The 19197-nt window shown below is 38.3% G+C and overlaps 1 protein-coding gene across 2 annotated transcripts in view; it reads left to right on the forward strand.

Moving 5' to 3' along the window:
* The window catches only part of msh3 (mutS homolog 3 (E. coli)), a 78554-nt gene that overhangs the window by 996 nt on the left and 58361 nt on the right, over positions 1 to 19197 (forward strand). For both annotated transcript variants that reach the window (XR_007040592.1, XM_047381159.1), the window contains exons 2-12: positions 290 to 404; positions 501 to 790; positions 1855 to 2076; positions 2270 to 2386; positions 2484 to 2601; positions 2697 to 2836; positions 4585 to 4751; positions 12428 to 12537; positions 12732 to 12846; positions 14625 to 14709; positions 15129 to 15238. Coding sequence is in view for 1 of the 2 variants with exons in the window: in XM_047381159.1 (XP_047237115.1) it covers positions 290 to 404; positions 501 to 790; positions 1855 to 2076; positions 2270 to 2386; positions 2484 to 2601; positions 2697 to 2836; positions 4585 to 4751; positions 12428 to 12537; positions 12732 to 12846; positions 14625 to 14709; positions 15129 to 15238 (1589 nt within the window). In the remaining variant the exon portion in view is untranslated. The remainder of the gene's footprint in view (positions 1 to 289; positions 405 to 500; positions 791 to 1854; positions 2077 to 2269; positions 2387 to 2483; positions 2602 to 2696; positions 2837 to 4584; positions 4752 to 12427; positions 12538 to 12731; positions 12847 to 14624; positions 14710 to 15128; positions 15239 to 19197) is intronic.

Here is a 19197-nt window from a genome sequence, read left to right on the forward strand (position 1 = left end):
ATTTTAGAGCACTTCATAGTTCCTTTTTTTGACAAGCTTTAAGGAGATGCTGATTACATTTCCCAGTAGGACTTGGTACCTGCCCACACTGCCAAAGGGCCAGTACCTGCTTTAATGACGTGGTGTAACTGCTTGATTGACCAGCAAACTGTCCTGACCTGAATCCCATAGAGAATAAGCTATACGAGTTTCACGTTTTGAATAAAATAATAAAATAAATGAACTTTTCAAAGATATTCTAATTTATTGCACCTGCAATTATTGAGCCTCCACTGGTTCTGTGCTTTAGCTGAAACTGTCTTCTGGTGAGGATGGGTTGCCATCCAAACGAGTCAAACTAGCTGTGAAGGACCAGCAGGTAGAAGATCTAGAGTGTGAACCTGTACCTTCTCAGAGCATTAAAGGTGAGCATGGATGCACCTCATTTGTATTTCCTTTAAAAATGCGAAGCTTTGTCCTGTTTGAAGCTTAAATAATCTTCATTCGTTTCCTCTCCTCAGAGGCAATGCCGACATTGAACCGCGGAGGAGGTGGCCTTTCCTCCTCTACGTTGGAGAAGCTGAAAAGTTTCTCCTGCATGTCTGAGCCCTTTGTCCGGCCCATCCACGACGAAACAAAGGCAAATGACCATACCAGTAAAAGCTTTGATATGAGAAGCACTGTTTTACCTATTTTTGGGGATTCGCATCAGCAAATTAACAACACACTGCCACAGACAGAGGAGGAACGGGAGGATGAAGCACAGGACAATAATGAAGAAGAGGATCCAGAACTAGCAGCTACTAATCAGGTGCAAATAAAGATTCTCTTCTACGTAAAACGGACATTAGATTGTGTTAAGACCTCAAAGGTTGGTAGTTTAAGCCTTGAAGGTAGACATAAATTATCCTACACTGACTGTATCAATGAGCCGGCCTCTTAGTCTTTCAGATGGGGACAAGTAAAGCTAGAACTGCACTGTTAAGCAATTAACAATATTTCTCCAACTGTCTTTGTGCCAACATCTGATCCAGCGAGCCTCCATCCAACAGGCTGAATATGTTTTTCATATGCAGGTCGTGTTCTTCACTGTTGCAATATACCAGACTATAGATATTGAATAACAAAGGCTACTCTGTGATATTAGTGAATGCTCGAAATAGTAATGACCATTGAATACTATTTGTTACTTTACATAGTATGTTTTAGGACAACCTTGTTTTCTTGTTGCTTTGCCTGAAGAGGTAATTTTTTGAAGAAGGGGTCACCTTTGTTGATAAACTGCATAAATATATACAGGCTAAATTCAGATTAGCTGATTAGCTCCAAGGATCTGAAGTCCTTTCTTTACATACTCTGATATTTTGCTGCCACAGTCTGATTCATGCCTAAAGAGGTAAACTGCTGTGAAATGCCACCGTATCTTTGTGTTTTTTTATTTATTTTTCGGGACATTGCATATTAATGAACATTTACAGATTGTAACTGAACCTAAGCGCTGCACAAAGAGGTTTTTTCCCCTCATGGTTTTTTTTAATGAGATGCAACTTGACTCGTCTTAAATAGTTATTTTTTTCTTATTTCTTTAATTATACATCTATGAATTGTGTTTTCTTTTCAATAAGCAAAAAAAAAAAAAAAAGGATATTGTTTTGTGTTGAATTTTGCATTGCTCTCCTAGTAACCCTCAGTGCTGACGTTGTGCTTCTTGACTGCACAATTTATTTTTGTAAGCATTTTATTATTGGGAACTTGAAGCAGCAGTTTGAGTGAATCAGCGGAAGTCATTTACCTCAAACAGCTGTCGCCCAGTGAAATTTAGCTGGGGAATATGATCTGCTTTTAAAAGTAAACAGTTTTTTTCTTCTCTTCCAGGGATTGTGCTTGTCTAAGTTTACAAAGACAGGAGGAAGACGAGGAGGAGGCAAGGCTGCAGAAGTGAGTCCTCCATCAGACTCCAGCGCCACCTGCAGACGCTCCAGAAGCATGTACACCCCCCTGGAGCACCAGGTTATGGAGCTGAAACAGCAGCATAGGGATGCTCTGTTGGCAGTGGAGTGCGGCTACAAATACAGGTTCTTTGGAGAGGATGCGGAGGTGGGAACTGCTACATGTCGAACATGCATAAATGACCAGATATAATCATTGCTCCAGTATTTCAACTACTTTGCAAAGACAATTATTATATAAATTACACACACCTCATGTCCTAACACTGGAGGAGGACAGAACATATCTTTGCTCCAGATTTAGGCCAAATAATCATTTAGGAACTTTTGTATGTCAACAGATTGCTGCAAAAGAGCTGAATATAAGTTGCCACCTGGATCATAACTTCATGACATGCAGCATCCCCACTCACCGCCTGTTTGTTCATGTCAGGCGCCTCGTGTCTCACGGACACAAGGTATCAGATAGTTGTTATATTATATTCTGTTTCTCCTCCACAGTCCATGCTGGTAGCAGAGACATATTGTCTCATCACTTCTGTTTGTCATTTTTAGGTCGGTGTTGTGAAGCAGACAGAAACATCTGCGCTAAAGGCCTCAGGGTCTAACAGAAACGCGCTGTTCAGCCGTCAGCTCAGTGCCTTATACACCAAATCTACTCTGGTGGGAGAGGGTATCGTTACAGGCATTTTCTGTCTATGTGTCCCTAAAATAGCTTTGTTATCCCTGCATGTCTTGTCGATGTCCTTGATGAGGTGTTATTTCCAGATGTAAACCCGGTCTGCAGAGTGGCAGATTTGGAGGAGGGGGGCTGTGCTGATGTAGTGTCCGACCCTCCTGACAGCTTCCTGCTGTGCATCAGTGAGAGCTGGGACAAACTGAAGAAGCATCTCTCCATGGGGGTGGTGGTGAGTCTGCAACACATAAACTACGACAAAACTACAGCTGAACTTAACATCTTGGTATGCAGTCCAACAAGTTTAAGGCTGTCGATACTGAATTTATTTGGAAATTTAAATATTTCTGGACGGAAATAGTTTTTTTCGCTGTTACTCTGTATCTGAAACAGATAAAAAAAGTGAAGAGCTGCAGTTATTTTGGGATAAAAATAACTGCAGCTGAGAGTGTATGACTGGTTAATGTTGAAAGCCTAATATTTCCAACTAAGTAGTCTAAAGCCTGATGCCATTAAAAACTATCACGCCTCCTCTGCTGTGGAAGTGAGACAGGCTGAATAAAAAATAATATACTTTTAAGAATTCAGGTTGATCCTTTTTGTTACTTTTTAAAATAAAGCTTACATAATACAAAGGATATTATTTACCAAATTAAACTTATGTGAAGACATTAATGCTAATATTTCATATTAAAGTCTTTGTTGGCAGATATTATTGACATTTGGATACAAATAATACAAATAATCAAACATACATGCACAGATTTATGATTTGCAAACTGAGATAAAATAGATAAAATTATATTACGTTCATGTTAAGTCAAATCTATTTTGTAACATTTGTGAATTATATTTATATTTTTTGAAACTTGGATAATGTTTTTGATTAATTTTATGATCATAGAAGTGGGATTATTGTGAAGAATCCCTGGGTACTAAAGCTATTTTCCATATTTGTACTTTATTGGTAGGCTTTTATTAAGCACTTGTGTTTACTACCATGCCCATGTGTTGCATATCAAAATGTTCAGCACAATCTTAATTTCATTGAGCACAAATTGTTTAAGGCTAGGGTAAAGGGTAAAAGAAAATTAAGAGCAAATAAAAAAAAAAGAGTTTTGGCAACAGTCTTTAAGGCTTTCTCATTAAAAAACATGGTGTACAAATTATATTGGATACAGTTGTGCAAAAGTAGTGGAATATCTGAGCAAATTTGTAGATGAATTAAAATATATGGCCATGGTGAAATTCCATATTATGCTGAGTTCATGGGCTCATACCTCTTGTTCTGAAAATGCAGATGTATAAATACAATTGTTGAAATATTTATTTCTCAGGAGGTTTAAGTTGATTAGAGTGTCTAGTAACTTTTAATAAATAATCCATAACCTACTGTGGTATAAAGATGACGTGACAGGGAGGTTATTTTCTTCCAGCCCATATCCACAGTCAGCAAAAATTACAAAACACATGAAACAGCTATAGTGTAAAAAAAAAAAATGCAACATTAAACAGACGACAAAAGAAAGAAAGAAAGCAGGAGGTAAGCGATCTCCGAAGCTCACTGCTGGAGAAGCGCACTGAAGCGTGACAGCTTGGGGTCACCAAGTCTCCACAACAAATATGTATTATAGGACTGTTTCTCATATCTTTACCAAACGAGGCAATCTAACTCTGTCTGTGGAGTGCACTATACGTTTGGATTAAGGCATCGATTTGTATTATAATGCACTGAATTCAGTAACTCTTCAGTTACTAAAAATAAATGTCAGAACAATGAATTTATTCATTACTGATTCTAAACATTGAGCTTAAACTTGAAGCAGAAGCATTTTAATACAAGATTAAAAATAATTTTTTTATAAAGTCAGCAATGTGTCAGAAACATGGCAGCTGTAGTACATTAGCAAACTCTCTGTCCACTCTGTGGCCTTTGTTTTCTCCTATTTTTATTTCTCTGCTGTTATCTTTTGCATGCAGGCGGTTCAGCCCAGCACCGGAGACGTGTTTCTGGACTGTTTCCCTGATGGCCCGTCTCGTTCTGAGCTGGAGAGCCGTATCCTGAAGATAAACCCAGTGGAGGTCCTGGTGTCTTCGGATCTTTCAGAACAAACCTCCAAACTGCTGCTCAGTATCGCCAATGCCAGGTAATCTGCTGTCAGAGCACTAGGGGGTGACATATCTCCATTTTCCCAGTGAGTTCTCTGCTGAGGTTATCTCTGCTTCGATAAAACATTCTGGGGGATAGTGTTTAGATTTCCCCAGGCAGGTATATCGCTGTGCTGTGTGGAACTCTTTGGGCTTAGTGTGGCAGAAATCAATGTGGGCTGAGCGGTTATGATATGGGGCCTTCAGCGCACAAGATCTCAACACAGGGCTCAGCAGGTCTTACGAAGATTCATTTACTATTTAAGTTTGTAGACAGATTTTCCTACAACAGGCAACTTAACAGTTTATTTTGTAAAAATTTTAGTTCTATATAAATAAAGGTTGGATTCCTGTTTAAAGGAGCTTTCTAAATGGTTTTCACACTTACTGCATAATTAGGAAAGTGATTAATAGAGTTAATTGTGTCAATTCATATTAATTGCCTTAATGGATTTAATTAATCGGTTTATGCCTTTTAAACTAAGAAACAAGCTTTATTTATATATTGTTACCAGTGTTGTAAACGGTCACGTCAGACAGTGTGTTCTCTCTTTTAGGTCAGAACTTTTCAAATCTTTTGTTATTTATATTCTCGTACTGACACGTAAAAATCTCTGTTTTTCTTCCTTATTTGTACACAAACAGCAATTATTACACCTCCTAATTAAGATGTTTGAAAAAATCTTAAAATAAATGTATCTTTTATTGTAGCAGCATAAATGATTAATTTATTTATGAAAGTTAATTTCTGGGAATTTTACATTTTACTACTTTCATTATTTTTGAATATGAGTGGGGGCAAGATAAACTCTTGTGTGCATCCTCCTACTTCAGTTTTAAACATTTCACTGATCTGGAAAACTAACTTTGAGCATTACTTATTCTGTAGCAACTTCTTTAGTGAAGAATTTTGTGTTTGGCACAATCTAACATTATTTTAGTATGGTGCATTTCGTTGATCGCAGAGAAATTGAATTTTTTGAGTTTAGGGTTGGGTGTATTTTTTGTCTCACCCATTTTGAATGTGATAATATTTATACCCCAGATAAAATAAGTGTGACCTTAGAGAAAATCTTGTGTTTCTGAAAGCAAAAATTTAAAATAATTTAAAATAAAAGCTGTGCTTCAGTTGCGGGTAGACCCGGCTCTAGCCAATGTGGCTCCCTAGACGAGATTATATATGGCGCCCCCTACATCCGTGATTTACATACGCTTACAAACGATATCAAATAGTATTGTTTTTATCACTGTCTTTAATTTATAAGATAACATGTCACTCAATTTACGAGCTTAACAAATTAAAAAACAAAGAAATAAATACAAAAAATCTGAAAAACGATATAAATACCCCTACCACAGAATAAAAATCCTGTGTAAATAAGTGAATAATTAATACTAATAGTATTAAATTCTAAATGCAATCATCATCAGATTTGAATAACTACACTGTTTGCACACAATAACTCTATACATAAGACACATTTACACAATGCAATAACTATATACAAAAACTAAATAAAATACCTACATGCAACTATATTGAAAAACATGCACAAACAAGACAGTCAGAGACTGCACACCTCCGGCACCCAACGTAGGGTCACTGACACCATAGATTCTTTCTTGGCAAAATGAGCTGCTTTAATTCAGTGAAAAAACAAAACAGCTTAAATTCTATGCTTTTCTGCGTTATTATCTTTGATTTCTTTGCCCATGAGACCTTTAGCACTTGGATTCACGTTTATATTACTCTTAGTTCAAAAGTTACAAATCTGTTTGCACCTTACGGAACCAGTAGAGATTTAGCTACATTTTGTTGTTAGTTGTACATCTCCACTATAAGAAATTTTCTATTGGCCCTATATACCAGAGCGATCAAACTGAATCACATTTAGCCTCATATAGTAACATAACACACCTCAGAAAATAATGGAAACAACTTCAGTCTGATGTAAACTCTAAAACTTCCTCTTTTTTTGTCACATGTGGGTGTAATTGCGCATCGGTCTGTGTCATCTAAGGGGAACTTTCATTCCGACTAGAAAAAGAAAAGTGTTGGATCAGCAGATTAATTTCAAATAAGTCAGGTGTGATGATTCATAGGTGGACAAGGTTTAGACAACCACACATCTCCGTAAATAGCTGCGTATTGTTGTGCATAATAGTGGAACGATGGCAGCTTTGGCACAGCTGGAGGACATTGCCAATGAAGATGTCAGAGGGACATTTGTTTCAGAGATCTTACTGACCTGCTGGCACATATTGATGTAGGGCTTATTAGCCATTTTAGATTGACCAGGGCAATTATTTTGGAGTTCTGCATGGAGCTGCCTCCGTGTTACAGAAGAAAACCAGGAGGAACCGTACATCTCCGATGTTAGTTCTCACTATGCTGCAATCCTTTCAACCAGAGCTTCTCAGAGTGAGCTGACTGACAGGTCGGGTTTTTAACAGTCATCCCTGAGCCGGGCAATGCCAGCCATATGGGACGGACTCATCCATATGTTGCTCATCTATAAGAAGTTACCCTAAACTGTGGCTCTCATTTGTGGTGTGGAGCCGATTTCTGAATGTAATCAAAGCTATGGACTGCGCTCATATTGCTATAAGGGCCCTATTTATGATTTGCTATTGTGTCTTACTAATGCAATGGCACTTTGGCCTCCTCAGCTGATGATTCCCTTTTTCTATACTATTTATAAGTGTTGGGAACAAACCTCAAGCAGACTGTGTGACGGCTGGCTTCTAGGTGATTTTCTATTTTTTATGTGGCATCCTGAATGATTCAAAGTACTTCACCTAGTGTGTTGTGGTGACTGTCTTCCAAATAGAAATATGGGAGGAATATTCACGTCATTATAATGAACAGCATTCAGCTGTAATTAGCTTAGAGCAGCAGCTAGAGTGCCGTATGGATTTGATGCAGACGTTATAGAACTATACGGGTTCGAGCTGACAACCTTTTTATTTCAAGTTAGGTTTAAACCGCTGAACTCATTCAAAAAGTTGTTGGTTCTCTTTTATTCACTAGAAACATCCCTCATGGTTTGTAGGCACAGTCTCTCGTTTTTCCGCCGACAGGGACCAATCTTTGACTGTCACAGCACCGTTGCCATGGTTATTTGGACACGTGATGGATAACCTCTGGCTATTTATACTACTTTGCATATGTATTTAAGGGCGTGGACTGGGCGGTTCAAGTATCATGTGCAGCTATGTCAAATCCACCACAAATTGGGATGTATAAAGTTACAAAATGTCTCCCTACCGCATACTTTTAGTATGAAAGCTGCACCCTTTTTTGTGGCCCCTTTTATGAGGCCCCAGATCCAGAATTCTGCGATCATCAAGAAACTTTGCAATGTAATAGAACATATGATTTGTTTTACCTTACTTTTTTCTAGCTTTTGTGCCTTGTTCTTGTGGAGTTAGATACAAAAATGTTAAAAATGGACCCTATGGTTAAGTATCCCTTAAAAAGAGGCTGGCCCTGATCGCAAAATGCTGTGAAGATGAGATGAGAGGGAGTGAAGGGCATTTGATTACAAGCCAGTACTTGGATAAACAGGGGAAATGTCTGAGCCTTTCTGCATCTTTTGTCTGGAACTGCCTGATGGTGCTAATTGTTTCCATCCCCTCCTGTATATTATTGTAGCTATTTTCTTTCTTTTTTATTTATTTAATATTTTATCAAATAATATTTTGGTCTGTTAAGGGTTGTCCTGTGAATACCAGCCCCATTAAGGCGATGGTATTAGGACAAAACAGAAAGGTGTGAGACGAGCTCTGACATTATTGAACAGCATAAACTCTGCACACACATGGAATGAATTCACACAATTTCTTAAAATACAAGAATTTATTAACAAAAATAAGTCAACTCAAAGTCAAACATATTTCAATCAACAAACTCTTTACTATCCTAAAACAATTCAACTAAACTACCAAGCAGAATTAAAGAATAACGAAGACTAATGGGCTATGTACAATATAAACAAGTTGATTAAAGATGATTGAAAATCATGACTGAAAGAGTGATGCAACATTACCATGCAATGTTTATGTTTGAGAACCAAGGATTATCTTGAAGAATCTGGAGATGAAATTAAGTTAGTCTTGGAACCAACTTAGGCAATAATCAGTAAACCTTTAGACAACAATTCACAATGCAAGATCAGATAAAATATTATTTTATTAAAATAATGTTTTGAAGAATGATCTGCTGAATAAAACCAACCTTCTGGATGACTAATTCTCGGTGTCTCATTAGCTGCCTTTATTTATTGAAATAATATTTAAGAAATATTATTAAGGGAATATTTTGGAAAAGAGCCAAATCTTTCTGGAGAAATGGGGCTTAATGGTGTTTCATTAGCTGTTAGCAGTGAAAGCTAACAAAGGAAGCTGATAGCTTAGCACCAGAATCAAACACACACCTTTAAAATACCGTTAATAAAAAGGGTTAAAATGCATGAGCGCGGACGGCGCATTATGATCAGTCTTCTGCGTTTAAAATCACCCTTTAAGTAAAGTTTGTCTTAACTTTAAAAACACACAAACACAGAACACAAAACTGAGCAGTGTGCTGCAGATAGCCTGCTAGCACCAAGATAGCAGAGTTTCACACAAACAAAACCAAACTTCGTAAAATGAAAAACGTTCAGATCATAAATCTTCTCTATTACTCTGCCCAAACCCTAACCTCGTATGAACCGTGCTGAGGAGTTGTCCGGGCGACGACGAAGTTTGAAGAAACATCCACTTTGAACGAAGGTTAGCTTCGGGGGGGGGGGGTGGCTCGCTGCTCGGTACCACGGTGATGCGGTCTCTGTTGTCCTCTTTTCAGACTGGGAAAACCGCTCCACTCGGCTTCGTAGAGACAGCTTCTTTACAGGGAATTCTCTGGATCACCGTCTGCTTCTGCAGGCCTCAAGGAGAAAGTAAAGCAATGCTTATACCTTAATATGAATAAATACTGGGTACACAAACAGTAATTCATCCGTACTTAACTCAGTGCATATGATCGATGATCGTATGACACCCTTGGATCCAGTTTGAAGAGTTTATGTCTGTTTGCCTGCAAAGAGACATCAGCACGCTGTGCCTCCCCTGTCCCAATGATCACCGGTGTGGAAGAGACAGGACCATTGGAAAGAGGGTGCTTTTATACAGCCAGTGGCATCATGGGAATTCCGCTGCTACCCCCCCCTTTTCCAAATGTTGGAAGTAGGTTAAATGCAATTTATTTTGAAAGTTCCAGAAAAGTTTGTACTGGAGTTTTCATGTTGTTTCCATGGCTGTGGTCCCAACATTTCAATTAGTTTCAGTAATAATCACTGCTCCCTGGAGAGTGACCAATCAGAGACAAAACTCCTCTTAGGGCTCTTGTGTCTCAGATAAGTCTATTACACATTCCCAGCAAACAGAGCCTAATGGCAAAATCGTCTTGCTGATTATTTTTTCACTGTTTTAATGACTGAACCTGAGAGAAATGATACATTGTGCACCACTGATTCAGAGATAAATGTTTGGATGAGTAGCATAGTGAGGCTCCTTTAAAGAAACAACCCAGGGGAGGGTCTGAATCAGGGGATTTTTGTACCTGCTGACGTCAAGGTGTCTGTGTTTCTGTCTCTGAGGTGGGCTGACGAGACGGGACCCCTGGCAACAGGCTTGTGTCCATGGAGTGGCTGGTAATGAGTCCCTGAGGGGTTGATTGTGACTGGGTGCGGTGTTAGTGGCTTTACTCATATAGACACAGAGGGAGTTTGAATTTTACCAAGAGGCATAAGGTGGGATTTCTTGAAAGTTAATAGTCCACATCGGCTCACACCAATGCACCAACAAACAAACCACATGTGTTTTAAACATATGCGTTTGGGGGGCTGCAGTTATTTTAACCTTGCAGTAACAGAGCGAATTGAATGCCTTAATCTGTCGCACAAACTAACCCTTGATCCTTAAGTGTCATTATTTCTGATTTAGCCTTATTTGATTTTGGTTTTGGTTGATTGCAGCGGTCAGAGAACCCGTCAACATTAATTACATTACTGATGTTAAAATGGCACCATTGTTAAGAAAGACTAATGTTAATCACATGTTGTCTCCACAGCACTAAACGAGTCAATGGAAAATAAGCAATGAGCAGAAATCTATTGGAACCTTGAATTATTATAATAATAATGAGTCAGTCAGTCATTTTCTACCGCTCCTTCCATAGTGGGTCGCAGCAGTCTATGGGCGGGAGGCGGGGTACACCCTGGCCAGAGTGCCAGTCCATCACAGGGCAATTTTTAGAGAGACCAATTAACCTAACAGTCTTGTCTTTGGACTGTGGAAGGAAGCCGGAGTACCTGGTGAGAACCCACGCATGCATGTGGAGAACATGCAAACTCCATGCAGAAAGACCCCCGGCTGGGAGTCGAACCCCCGACCTTCTTGCTACAAGGCCACAGGGCGACCAACTGTGCAGCCCTAATAATAAATAACGTAATATTAATAGCTTAGTATAAAAAGCATATACCTAAACAATACATAAATAAAATGGGAATAAAATAAATAAATGACCAGCTAAAATAAAAATAAACAAATAATAAAGCAACCAAATGAATGAATAAATAAATAAATGTTTTACTAACCAATCAATTAACTAGTAGCACTGGTCAGTAGGTGAGGACAGGTTGGCAGGTCAAGCAACCAAACACACCCACTGGTGGCCAAGTGACCGAAGGTTTGTAGGTTTGGTATTTTAAAAATAGTTGGAACTAAATAATAAAAGTATCAGATACTTATGATAAGGAATTTTTACATAAAAATGCAACCTGCAGTGGCACACTAATCACATGACATTTCTACAGATAGAAAAGCTAAACAAATAACTTTTGGAAACCAGAACCGGATCCACATGGCGCAGCTTGTGGCTCAGAATGTATTTATACTTACTGTACCTCAAAGCTGTGGCAACTATTCTTTTTAGGTTCATTTTATAGTTTTTACTTAAATGACATTTCACATTTATTTAAACAGAGTAAATTTGATCTCTTTATGTCTTAAGGAATAACTTTTTTGTGCTCTACTATTTGATGATGTACCTTATAACTTGGGATTACTGTAAACTAAACTATTTTGAATACTGTAGCTAATAGCACAATGAATTGTTTTTAAATCTAGCCACCACAGTAAGCTGTAATTGAAGGCATGAAAAAAAACATAATTTTTGTTTTTCTAGGTGGCTGTAGGAAGGAACATTTGCAGTCCAGAGAGTTGCAATGTGATGATTGTGTGTCTATGTATGGGTGGTGGAAAACGGAAGAGCATAAGTGCTTCAGCACTGCGTAGAGAGCCATGGCAACAACACGGCAGACAAAGCAACTGAGTCCTTGAGAGGTGCACTGTCGAGAGAGTGAATGGAGCAACAGAGACGTACAATGGTTCACCAGGGAGATGCAGAGGAAAATGTGGTTTTGTGTGTGTGACTGAGGCTTGCGCATCTTTGTAGAGTCTGCTTGAACACAACGTCCAGTTTCATCCACATTCTTTTTAAATGGAATATGGTGATTACATATGAAGTATTGGAGTTCAAATAGAGTGACAAGTATCGCTGACTACTTGGATCAATACTAACATGTGGTCATTATAATAAATAAAGGTTATTGCTGTTGTTGTTTGCCTCCAGTGCTCAGACTGCCGACCGAATCAGAGTTGAGAGAAGGGACAGCGCCGAGTTCGAGTTCACCTCTGCAATGAGCACAGTCGTCAAATTCTACTGCCACACCCCGGAGAAAGGTGGATATCTATTTAAGTTTTTTGGCTTAAACCTTTTACTCTACATGGATTTTTCTCTGTTTGCTTCCTGCTATTAATACCATGACAGCCACTCAGCAGTAACACTGAATGTGTCTGACAAGGACTGAGCTATGACTCACTTTTGTATTTAATGTTGAAAATCTGAACATGACTGCGTCTTTGTTTTCCTCCAGACTCGCGCTCTCTGTCGAGTGTGGCCTCCTTTGAGAGCCCGGTCATCTGCTGCCTAGGGCCCCTCATCCAGTACCTCCAAGAATTCAATCTAGAGAGAGTTCTTAGAAATAAAAGGTACATGACTCCAAACGTACTTGCAGACTTGGCAACATATTCTTCAAGTTTAATGTTTGGAATCATGGGAGAAATGTTTTAGAAAATTTGTGCAATTGTTCTATGTATAATATTCTTTGCCTACAGCTTTTACAGGAAAATGTTAATGAATCTTTGCAATGTTTGAAAAAACATGGAAAATGTGAAAGCAATTTTGATAACCTAACATTTTTTGTTATAATTACAGATCTAACGCAATTATTTATATTTGATAGACATGAAAGAATTCTTTTCGATTCAGTTTATTTATTCGGCTCTATTTATATGTAATCTAATTTAACAAGAGAAACGAGGTATATTTCATAATTAAGATATAGGACCCAGTTTGATTCAATCCAATTTAAATCAACCCAGTTTAATCAATCAGTAAATTTTTGATCCAGTTAAATACAGTCCAGTTAATTCTACACTATAATACAATACACTCAACTTCAGTTTGTCGTTTCATTTCAGTTAGTAGAATCAGAATCAGCTTTATTGGCCAAGATTGTGTGCACAAAGAAGGAACTTTACTTTGGTTTCAAATGCTCAAAGTGTTCAGACATTAACTACAAATATATACATGTTTAGGAGGAGATAAAAAAAACAACATAAAGCAACAGTATGTACATGTATGTGTATGTATAGCCATTTTTTATGGAAATAAAAGGTAAGCCCAGACCCTTTCTAGGAAAGGGACAGAGCTGAGCAGCTAAAAAGCATTTAGCTGGGAGGAATTTGCATCAGTGTGGGCAGCTATAGCTCAGTGGGAAGTGTAGTTGTCTTGCAATCCCAAAGTTGTAGGTTTGATTCCAGCTTCTTTCTTTCACGTATCGATGTACCTCTGGGCAAATCATTTAACCTAAGTTGTTTACCGATCTGCCAATCGGGTTATGAATGTGTGCGTGTTTGTGAATGTTGGTCTAGTGCCAATGGCTTTGAGTAGTCAAAATGACTGGAAAAGTGCTATATGAATTCAATCTAATTACCATTTACCAATGTTTCATCCTGGGCAAGAAAGTACAAAAACAAACACAAGAACATACTGATCCTGGACTACTTTTGAAAAACTATGAACAGGAATACAATGAGTTCATGTCAGCAACAGCTCTGTCATTGGCTCTATCCAGGAAAGAAACATAGCTAAACACAGAATCACTTAACTAGGAGTACCTTCTAGGGTTAAAAAAAACCTGAAAATAGACAAGGTTAATGGCAGCTATAGCTCTATTGATGTCTTCATCCAGGAAAGATACACGGCTCATCACAGAAGCACCGTACCAGAGGTACTTTTTATCGTTAAAACACAAGTAGAGTAGCTCCATCAATGCCTCTTTCCAGAAAAAAAGACTCAGCTTAGCACTGAACTCTAAATGCTTTCTTTGTTTTAAATTAAACTAGTGATAGACTTTAGATTGATTTTGTTAAGCAATGGTTACAATTATAAACGCATTATGAATGCATTTCGCCTGTAGTTCATTCAGTCACACATCAAGCAGCTTGCTCAGATGATATACTAATCAGCCTTTAAAATGTAAGTCTCATCACAGGCCATATTGGCTTATAAACATACAAATTTTAAGTTTTATGTGCAGCCATTGAAATCAGAGGGTACACAGCTTGGCATATAAGCCAATACCCCTCTTTTGTTGTGCTGTGACAGTTTCTTGTTCTGAGCTATCACACAAAATTTTATAATTTTTCTGAAAGAGGAGGTATAGTTCATTTGGTGTTTTAATAAGATGTTTTGCTTGTGGCAGCTCGTTCCGGCATCTGCCCTGTGAATCAGGGGGAATGAACCTCAGTGCTGCCACTCTCAGGAACCTGGAAATCCTCAATAATCAGGTAAATGCTCACCTCAATTAGCTATAATGGCCAATTTCGAAGCAATATAGGATTGTATCTGTGGAAAAAATAAATGATTTGCACTACTCTATGAAATGTTTTATTGTTATCCTGTCTTTGTATTTGCCTCAAACCAAGCCTTTGCTGCAGGACTTAATGCATTTTGTGTAGCTCTACAAGCTGCGCTCCTAAAGGCTTAAAATCTGAAACTTAAGCATCTCAGCATTCAAATCATTTTTCAGCTTATTTTTTGCTACTTGATGCAGTTGGAGCTTTGTGCTCTGCATGTCACTTATAATGAATTAGTTCCTGTGGCCCTCATTACTTCTTATTTCAATCATCTTTTATGGCCTCATCCTAAAATGCTTTGCTGCATGATTGTGAAAGTTTTATTTTTATTTACTCAATCTGCATCATAGACTGATGGGAGTGTGAGGGGAAGTCTGATGTGGGTGTTGGACCACACTCGCACTACGTTTGGAAGGAGGCTGTTGAGGAAGTGGGTCAGCCAGCCCCTTACAGACTTGCAGTGAGTACAGGACACCTTTGACTTGCAGCTTTGTTCTCACTCACTGGGTTATCGGTAGGCCTGCACAATGTCAGTAAAACATCGATCATGTTGCTGAATGCTGTGATATGACTAGCGATGTGTAAACACTGTACCTAACTCAATCTGTAAATATCTGTATCATTTTAGTAATTTTTTGTCTTTTTGATCATGTTTTAGTTTTTAGGCTCTGACCGTGTGGAGCTGATAATGTAGTTATTAAATTAATTATTTCTATCTCAAAATCATGGTTTTAGTAAAAAAAAAAAAAAAAAGACAGCTTCTAACTAAATCTGTTGTTTTGGCAAAGAAGGGTGTGCTACTTGCAGAATTATTATTTTTGAACATAATGTTTTATTATGCTTTATACAGGGGTTGGACAATGAAACTGAAACACGTGTCATTTTAGTGTGGGAGGTTTCATGGCTAAATTGGACCAGCCTGGTAGCCAGTCTTCATTGATTGCACATTGCACCAGTAAGAGCAGAGTATGAAGGTTCAATTAGCAGGGTAAGAGCACAGTTTTGCTCAAAATATTGAAATGCACACAACATTATGGGTGACATACCAGAGTTCAAAAGAGGACAAATTGTTGGTGCACGTCTTGCTGGCGCATCTGTGACCAAGACAGCAAGTCTTTGTGATGTATCAAGAGCCACAGTATCCAGGGTAATGTCAGCATACCACCAAGAAGGACGAACCACATCCAACAGGATTAACTGTGGACGCAAGAGGAAGCTGTCTGAAAGGGATGTTCGGGTGCTAACCTGGATTGTATCCAAAAAACATAAAACCACGGCTGCCCAAATCACAGCAGAATTAAATGTGCACCTCAACTCTCCTGTTTCTACCAGAACTGTCCGTCAGGAGCTCCACAGGGTCAATATACACGGCCGGGCTGCTATAGCCAAACCTTTGGTCACTCATGCCAATGCCAAACGTTGGTTTCAATGGTGCAAGGAGCGCAAATCTTGGGCTGTGGACAATGTGAAACATGTATTGTTCTCTGATGAGTCCACCTTTACTGTTTTCCCCACATCCAGAAGAGTTACGGTGTGGAGAAGCCCCAAAGAAGCGTACCACCCAGACTCTTGCATGCCCAGAGTGAAGCATGGGGGTGGATCAGTGATGGTTTGGGCTGCCATATCATGGCATTTCCTTGGCCCAATACTTGTGCTAGATGGGTGCGTCACTGCCAAGGACTACCGAACCATTCTTGAGGACCATGTGCATCCAATGGTTCAAACATTGTATCCTGAAGGCGGTGCCGTGTATCAGGATGACAATGCACCAATACACACAGCAAGACTGGTGAAAGATTGGTTTGATGAACATGAAAGTGAAGTTGAACATCTCCCATGGCCTGCACAGTCACCAGATCTAAATATTATTGAGCCACTTTGGGGTGTTTTGGAGGAGCGAGTCAGGAAACGTTTTCCTCCACCAGTATCACGTAGTGACCTGGCCACTATCCTGCAAGACGAATGGCTTAAAATCCCTCTGACCACTGTGCAGGACTTGTATATGTCATTCCCAAGATGAATTGATGCTGTATTGGCCGCAAAAGGAGGCCCTACACCATACTAATAAATTATTGTAGTCTAAAACCAGGTGTTTGAGTTTCATTGTCCAACCCCTGTACATCACAAGCAATAATATTACAACATTTATTTTCCTCATAGCAGATCCAGCTATGAGTACTTTGGTCTTCTTTTTGTGATATAACAACATAAAATGAAATAAAATAGTTTAACAAAACATCTCGGTTAACTGTTGTGTTAATAAATATTTACTCCACAGAAAGAGGAAAGAAAGGAGAAAAAAAGAAAAAACAATATTAAACATATAGATCTAAACACTTATAAGTAAATTTGGTAATTTAATACAAATGCTTACACACTATTTTGGCAGTTTCAAATATCTTATAAATGGATAACTCCTCTTCCTATATAAATTAGTAGTTAGGTTTAACTTTGCCATTATTTCCTCCACATTATAAATCCTCACAATTCTCTCTTTCCATTTCCATACTGTAGCTACGTGTATAAATTAATTGTAGAACAATAATTTATTTGCAATATTGATATTGCGTACAGTGATACTGTGAAATTTGTGATATGTTGTGCAGCCCTAGTTCTCAGTAACAATTTCAAGCTTAATGCTCACTGGTGCTTTGTGAGGCAGACCTTAAGCAGATTTCTCGCCTTATGGTATTGCCTTGATGCATTTAATAAAGCAGCATGACATTTTTATTCACTTCACAGAAATGTACTTGGTATTTGTTTTTGTATTAAGGTCAAGATTTGAGGCTTTGCGACTTGATACCTCATGGATGGTCTACCCAGGCTTAATGGCACCAATAGGTCAATAGGTCTGTCAATGATCTAACCCTGTAAAGAGAGACAGCTAAACACAGGGGCACTGAACCAGCAGTACTTTCCAGACTAAAGAAAAACAAGGAGAGTACACATAGTTAATGGCAGCAGTTGGTCTGTGAATTGCTCCATCCAGGAACGGGAGACAGATAAACACAGAAGAACTGAACCTGGAGTACTTTTTAGACCAAAGAAAAACATAAAAGTACGCATTGCTTTTTTTAGTGGGTACAGGAAAAATGTACAACCTTAAAAATTAGAGAAGAGAGCTAGGGGAACTTTCTAATAGTAAAAATAAATCCTGTTTAACAACTGTCAACAGTAGTTGAGGAAGTAGAACAGACTAGAAGGAAACAAGATCTTCAATCTGTTACTTCAGGTTTGAAAACTTTACAGAAAGGCTGATGTAACGCTCAGTCTCAGAGGCTTGACATTGGGTGTTCTTGCTGCCGGAAACTTGGCTGCTTTTCAATTACTTGATATGAACTTTATATTTTGATATGAATCATTAAGTAGAACATCAGGGCAATGTTTGTGTCATCTTTAAGAAAACTCATAAATGAGCTCCAGGAGAAACTCCTAAACATATATGTTGTTTGTTTAGTCTTGTTTGTAAATGAAACTCAGTGTTAGTAAAGAGTATATATTAAAGAGCCCATAATGTCAATGTACATTTATTCCTCTGCTCTGTAGTGCAGAGAGGTAAAAATATATGTAAACTTTTTACAGAGTCAACTGCATAAATAAATGTAGAGGGCAACCCAGCTCTTCTGCCATAAACCATTATATTATGAGACCACAACACCAGGGTTAACAGTGTAATTCTATTTCCCATACAGTCAAATTGTTAGTAATTTCTGTGTCTGAGAGCGGCCCGCTTTTCTTTCTGTGCAGGGATTATAGCTGTGGATTGGACACCGCTTTTCAGATTAAACAGATAACATCTCTGCAGAATTTAGACATGAATAAAATCCCGATTACACACAGGGAGATTATTTCCTCGACACACTGCATATTATCAATGGCACAGGATGTTCTGGCACAAAGCTACACAATACACCAACACTAGAATGTTTTGTTCTGAGTATGATGTTCAGGTCACAACTTCTCTAAACCTGTTCCAATCTGCTACTTTAGTGCTTTTTTAATGGCCATGTTAAGAGGAATGTTCTGTATTCTTTAGCTCTTTAGTATCTGTCCTTAATGTATTTTAACTATTTCATGTCTATAGTTTTTATGGTGGCACTTGAATTTTTTCCTTTTAAGTTCATCTTTTAGCTCAATTTCTACTCTGTCTACAAAGGTTCAGATTATTTAAAGAAGGAAAATGAACATTGGAAAACATAAAAACATTATAAACCAATGGTCACAGTTCTGTGAAACAGTGTTCAGATTGGACCCTTTTTATGAGTTCTTCCTGCTGAACTGTAACAAATTTTCAGAATTAAACATGAAGAGAAACCTGAGTAAAGAGAAATAAACCCTCTTTTGGGTCTCATGTTCCCCTGTGGATTATGTTTGCAGCAGATATTACATGATCTACAAAAGTGTTTTGCATAGTCAGAC

Source organism: Girardinichthys multiradiatus, chromosome 12 (genome assembly GCF_021462225.1).
Source record: "Girardinichthys multiradiatus isolate DD_20200921_A chromosome 12, DD_fGirMul_XY1, whole genome shotgun sequence".
Classification (NCBI taxonomy): Eukaryota; Metazoa; Chordata; class Actinopteri; order Cyprinodontiformes; family Goodeidae; genus Girardinichthys; species Girardinichthys multiradiatus.